This window comes from Sander vitreus, chromosome 21 (assembly GCF_031162955.1).
Source record: "Sander vitreus isolate 19-12246 chromosome 21, sanVit1, whole genome shotgun sequence".
NCBI lineage: Eukaryota > Metazoa > Chordata > Actinopteri > Perciformes > Percidae > Sander > Sander vitreus.
Window position 1 is genome coordinate 2,262,205 of NC_135875.1, and position 6,990 is coordinate 2,269,194.

The following is a 6,990-nucleotide window of genomic DNA, read 5'->3' on the forward strand; positions in this document are numbered from 1 at the left end:
TCAGGACCAAGCTCTGACCATAATTACACTTGTGCTTTCCATAAACTGTTATTGTTTTAGCCTATTATTTCAGTTGCAACCCTGGCAGTGGTAAGCAATCGTGGGAGCAAATAAAAAATATAAAAATAGAATTAAAACCGATGTGCACATTGGCAACACACGGCTTAAGAAGCCGACAAATAGCCTATAGGTAATTCCCTCCGCTGAAAATCTATATCTTTCATTAAAATACCCATCAGGGAATGTTAACGGGGTTGTCGGTCTGTAAATGTTTTAAGTTTTACGAGCGTACCTCTCTCTCTCCGCGCACCGAGCTCCACCGGATCTTCTAAGAGCTGTGATCAACCGAGTACTGATTGGTCAGTAGGCGGTGCTTTTACACCGGTTGATCTCTAATCTCCAACATAACCTGCTCCCGAACAGGTTATGTCTGGCAAGTCAGACCAGAGGACAGGATGCTCTGTAGGACAGCCTTGTAAAACAGATCCACCTTAAAACTTATAAACTGCCTTCTATTGCATCATACATACATTTTTCTATCACTGCAGACTTACCTTTGAAGAAGACATGATCATTAATAACTCATGATTGAAATACTTCAGTTGTTTCATTAGTTATTGTATTGTTCTTACATCAACTCATGCATGAGATACTATTCATTCTTCTACATTTCTGATAGGCCATGAAGTACTAGACTACATTAATTAATCAATGCCTTCATGATAATTCATGGACCCCTACCATAAAGTGTTACCGAAAAAAGTAAAGGAAAAGTCAGCCCTTCCTCACCCAGGAAACGATCACATGGGTCGATTGTGCAAGCAGCTCATAACGGCCGACAAATGTTTCTTTTTAGGCGCAACTCATATTCCTGAGTAGAGATGTAATAGACTATAGTAGCAGGTGTTATAATAACATGAACAAAAAGTAACATGTAACTGAGAATCAGTGCTAGCATTAGAAAGTTAGGCTAACAAGCTTCAACTTACATAACGGAATACAAACAGAAGATGGTTTCCCAAACTTTTGAATTAATTTAGCAATTGATGACAGCAGCCATCCTGTCAAAGTCAATGTGAGAGCTTATCAAATATTACTTTAATCTGTGTTCTCATGACACTGTGAAGAAGTAAGGTTATATAAAGTCCTCTGAGGATTTATGTTCTATCATTGTAGGATTCTCTGCATTAATATGCTAATGTATCATGAACAATGAAGGTTATAATCTTCGGTACAGTCAACTTTTTCATCTAAAAGAAATAAAGTAGCACACAGTGGTGAAGTCAGGTCTCTACTTTATTGAATATTCTGCTCAAGAAGAGAGGAAACATATCCAACAGGTGTTGCAGTGTCACAGGAATCTGACATTTCTTCAGCTCTGTAAACATCAGCAGGGTTGCAACAAAATGGTGTTAACAGTGACTCCCCCATTTCTTTCATATTACTTCTTTTGCATTGGGTTGAACAAGCAATTGTGTATCAATATTAGCTGTTTCTTTACGTATCAGCAAGTAGAATACAAAGTTACAATACAAAGAATTATCTGGGATGTACCAATGAAAGTTTAAATTGCTAACCCTAACCCTCGTGGAGCACAGACTAGTTTAAGAAGAAGGCTGTGCATCGAATCAATATCAACTGATTAACAGAAAAATATAATCAACACTAATATGGTTAACATCCAACATTAAAAAAATGGTGTTAACAGTGACTTTCCTTTGAAACAGTACTCATTAATTAAAACCCAAAGTTAAGGCTAAGATACAGACTTATCAGAATGCTAAATTAAACAATAAGTACTTAAGCTAATTGATATCCCATCACCAACATTATAAATTCTAACTAAACAAGTTAATTATTTTTCTTTTACATCAGCTATGAGTTATGAGTTATATTTGAACATACTAGTGCTGACAGAGCAATTGAGTATCCATATATGCTCTGTATCTTTAGTATCAAGAAGTAAGCAATGAAAGTTTGAACTAATTATAAATTTGTGAAGTACAAGCCAGTTTTACAATAAAGGCTGTGCATCAAATCCACATGAACTGATAACATTACACACACACACACACTTGATGATTACATTTTCAATGTGTTGGGTCCCTCTGGGATGGAATACATTGTATCGCTACTTACAAAACCAAGAATCTAAGAAGTATTTATCATTACTCCTATTCTAGTGGACACAGGTACGCATCGTTTTGTTCACTAAAGACCAAGAGTCCTGGGTAAACAGGCTCAGTGAATGTGGTGTGAATGGTGTAGAGGTGCCTCAGTGTGTTAGAGGAGACTCTGTAGAAGGACAGAGTGCCAGCAGGCCAGTCCAGATACACCCCAACTCTGCTACAGCCATCAGAGGGATAAGGATTTCTCCACACGTCCTCATTATTTTTCAATGCAAAAAGTGAGTGACTGCTGAATTTGTTATTTTCGAAAGCCCACGATACGGCATTACGTCCAAACTGGCTCTCTAGTTTGGCTGATTTTCTTTCAATATGCCTGTATGCAACAGCAATATTAACATAACATTTGTTGTGTCTCCACTCTACCTCCCAGTAATGTTGCCCAGATAAGCTCTCTTTGCACAACACCTGGTATGCGTTTGTAAACCTCTCTGAGTGATCAGGATATGACTGCTGTTCTCCATGTGTTGCCTTCTTGTTTCCCTCAGACAGAATGAGGTTGTAGTTTGCAGTGTTTGGGTCCAGGTTGAGATCACAGGCATCTGATGGAGAGACCAAAACAAAATGTGTTATCAGTTATTCTGATGAACAGGTTTCTGGAGGAGAGTTATTAGTACAGCATGTTTTTTTAAATCAAAAAAGCATGGAAACAGACTTACACCAGATCAGTTGTCTTCTGTCTGTGATGGTCTCCACAGGAGGGAGGACAGGCTTTGAAAAATCTTCACTGACCAGAATGCCGTTCTTGTAATGGTAGATGGTTGCTCCTGTGTATTTCTTGTTTGCAATGGCTGCTATGAGGAAACGGAATCGACTGTTCTTCTTCTGTGCGTTGGCAAAGTGATGGAAAGTTTGGGCTTTTTCTCTCATTTTGGTGACAACTTCAGCTGAGTAGTACCATGGATCTTCATTGGTACTTCCTAATTTTTGAATGCCCAAGTAGTCGGCCATCACATCAAGGTCGGTATCACCCTTTTCCACTGAAGTGAAAACAAAGCACAGAGCATTGTCTACACCTAGAGCAAGAACCTGTCTGTCAAGCTCTGACTGATTTGGGACGATCTTTGTTCCCTCCATGTTATCTACACAGGATCTGATGACGTTGATTTCTCTCTCTTTACGATCCAGCCACTTGCTTAGTTTTTCCTGACTGAATGGTGACTTGTCTCTGTCTTCAAAGAGTTGGTTCAGGGAGCTCTCATCTTCTTTTCCTTCACGGATGGAGGGAAGTTTCTTCGCCAAGGCCTGCTGGAGTTTAGATGAATAATAACCACACAATGTTTGGAAAGTGATCATCTCTTCTCGAATTACAGGAAACTGCTCCACCACTTTATCTTCCAGAGAATCGTTGCATCTCATTCCCATTTCCCTTAATTTTTCTAGACTATACTGCGCCTTCCCAACTATTCCATGGCTGATCTCTTTCTTCAGTTCAGCAGCTTCGGAGTTGAAATTCTTCAGCGGCATCAGCCAGACCTTCACTGGAACAGCCTTCTCTCCTTTTTCTCCCAATAGCTTTGGGAGTTGTATGTAGGCCTTCACTGCATCTTCAAATGTTGCAGGGTTGCTATCAAGAATTGAGTCTCCGTAGAATTTGCAGGAGAATTTCTGTGTCAGGGCTTTTTCTTCATCAGTCAGCTTGAGCTTAACCTGTCCCTCAATATTAAATGAGGGGATCTTCTTTATTACAGCTTGCATGCTGCCCTGGATGTCCTGAACACTGCTGGCCTCTAACTTCTCACTGTCAAACACAAAGAAAGCATTTGCCCCATAAAGGATGCCTGTGACTACATGTGTTGCTGAGCTCTTCTTAATTACATTCATCTGTTGGGTTTGCATGGTTAGTTGTTCAATCATTAACTGCTTGAAGTTGGTGGTAGTTTTGTACTGACACGTCACTCTGCTCTGATTGTGGAATGTCTTCTTATCATTCAGATACTTGGCAGATCCTCCAACTTCAATCAGTCCACCCAGGAAACTGGCCTTCAGAGAAGCTTCAACATCCAGCAGATGGAACTTGGATTCAGTGGAGTCAGATGCAGAAATTTGAAAGTCACTGGTGCGCTGAGAGCTTTCAGTTATCTTGCCTTGTAGAGTTTTATCATCCCACAATGTCAAACCTATAGAAATTAGAAACCATCAGTCATCTGATAAAGCAGGAAAATCATTTTAATGTAAAGTCACAGAACACTAGTAATAATCATTTAGATTTCTACATGTTGCAGCTTATTCTTCTGTCAGCAGTTCCCTAAACAGCTACTATAGTCATTGCTTGATTCATTCTTTGACATGAACCTCCTGAATAAAGGAACTACTGGATTGAGAGGGTATGGTAACATTATACAACAATATGAATGCATTGCATAACAACACAACAATACAACTTCCTGTATGAGCCTTTTAGACTTCAGATATAAAGAGGAGAATTTTAAAACGTTTTACTATAGTTAAGTATTATTGTGTGTGTGTGTGTGTGTGTGTGTGTGTATTTGTGTGTGTGTGTGTGTGTGTGTGTGTGTGTGTGTGTGTGTGTGTGTGCGTGTGCGTGTGTTTGTGCGTGTGCGTGTGTGTGTGTGTGTGTGTGTGTGTGTGTGTGTGTGTGTGTGTGGGGGAAATAGGTGATAGAGCGAGGGAGAAGTGAGAGAGTGACGGCGATGTCACTGCCCAATGTAAGTCGAGCACAAATGTGAGTCGCGCATGCGTCACTTTGCAACGAGTGCAGATGTGAGTTGCGCATGCGCCATTTTGCGACAAGTAGCCTACAAGATGCTAACGGCTTTTTGAGCTAACGTTAGCAATCAAACAATCATAGATACCTAAAACGTTTTTGAAATGACTGCTGCTGCTGGCTACAAGTTAGCAATCAAACACAACAAAGGCTGTCACTTGAACGGCGTTTTGAGCTAACGTTAGCAATCAAACAATCATAGATAGCTAAAACGTTTTTGAAATGATTTCCGTCTTCTGTTATTGTTTGTAAAGAGAAAAGTTTATTATTTAATGGATTTCACAAATTTCAGTAAGACACGTTATGCCGTAAACTGTTTAAATCTGAGCATGCGCGACTCACATCTGCCTTCAACTCACATTGGGCAGTGACAGCGATTAGCTTTGGAGAGAGTAGCGACTCTAGAGTCATATAGTGAGAGAAACAAAGTGTCTCCCCTGTGTTTTCTGACCAAGGTGGAAAATCTGTAGCAGGAAAAGTTAACCCTCTCCTTGATTTCATAACGCCATACCTGTCTCTCTCTCGTTGACTGACTCGCTTGTGTTGTTCGTTGTGTGTCTGACTATGCGTGCTTTCGAACACCTGCCCAACTCTACCTCTGATTGGCTTACCATGACATTTTACTCAACCTCAGCCAATCGTCAGCATTTATGCGCTTGCGTCGTGCACTGCCCACTAACCAAGGAAGAACAGTAAAATAAACGTCTTTGCCTCTCGGCTCAGACTCAGAGATCTAGTTGGTCTGATGAAAAAAACAGCTTCAAATATAGTAACGCGCCGCATTTTTTGGCAGTAACGGTAACAGCATTATTAAGATGGGATGAGTAATCAATTAGATTACTCGTTACTGAAAAAAAGTAACACCGTTAGTAACGCCATTATTTATAACGCTGTTATTCCCATCACTGATCAAGATTGACACCCAAACTATTTTTCTGCTCTAATAATCTCACTCCCTGATTCTGCAGTACCAAAGTAATTGACCATAAAAACAGTTTTCACTAATTTGGAACCAATCCCCAATCAGAGTCAGGTTTCATAGGCAACAGGGATGTTGTAAAAATGCAGACGTAATAATCAGCTGAAATTCTACAACGGTATTTACAATTCAATTTTTCATATTCTGTGCATTATAATATACCAATCATGTATCATGCATCCATAATATAGTCAACTTATAAATGGTCAGTAGAATTACAAAGCATTTGCTAATTATTTTCATAGAGTTAGGGGTTAGGATTAGGGCTGAATGGTTATTTTTATCTCTATAGTAGAACTGTGACAGATAGATTTAGAAATATTTTGAATGTAGTCAACACTTACCTGGGATCAGTTCATCTCTCCGAGCATCATAGAGCATTCCCAGGGTGAAAGGTCGACCCAGGGCAGCGATGTTCATTTTATCTGAGGCCATTTCTCCAACCTGTTGAGGAAAGTGAACACAGCCTTCAGTACTTAAAGAGACAGAGAGAGATCTATGATGCTCAGAAATACAGTATTTCCCTGTAGACTCTAGGCTGACACTGACAGTTTTACACAGTTCAGTAAAAGTCTATATATATCTCTTCATGTCACCCTCTGTCTCTGTCCACCCAGGTTGTTCTCACCTGGTGAAGTTGTGTAGATCAGATGAGTTGTGTCCGAGTCTTCCAACAGGAGCTTCCAGTGTGATGATCTGAGCTGTGAGAGTCCTTATATCCTGTCAGAAAACCTGTGACAACTCCCTCTGGCATGCCTGCTGCACACCTGGAATCTTTCCACTTTGGCAGATCACCTTTGCGTGTGAACACCTCTAGATGTGACAACCACCTTGTTTTTAAGTGACAGGTCCTGAGGTGTTATAACAAATGTGAGTTAACTTTCCTTCCTGATGTCAACAGACAGGATGACAAAGAAGAACAAGAGAAAGACAGACTTGTTTCCTCTCCTTGATTCCTCTCCTCACTTCCTACTCCCTTTCACAGGAGATTTGAGCTGAGGAATCGAGGAAAAGACTCGAGGAGAGAGGAGTCGAGGCAACAGGCATTTCATAAACATGAGACAGCTTTGCCTCGGAGCCGTCGATTAAATGTGATG

General features: G+C 40.3%; 1 protein-coding gene across 1 annotated transcript; it reads right to left on the reverse strand.

The window, feature by feature from the left end:
* Window positions 1-1,278: 1,278 nt before the first annotated feature.
* LOC144536508 (neoverrucotoxin subunit alpha-like) lies at window positions 1,279-6,626 on the reverse strand. The gene is made up of 4 exons (XM_078279688.1): window positions 6,522-6,626; window positions 6,238-6,337; window positions 2,846-4,306; window positions 1,279-2,728 (listed from the first exon to the last, which is right to left on the reverse strand). The coding sequence occupies exons 2-4, from the start codon at window positions 6,326-6,328 to the stop codon at window positions 2,175-2,177; spliced, it is 2,106 nt and encodes a 701-aa protein (XP_078135814.1). The 5' UTR covers window positions 6,329-6,337; window positions 6,522-6,626; the 3' UTR covers window positions 1,279-2,174.
* Window positions 6,627-6,990: the final 364 nt, after the last annotated feature.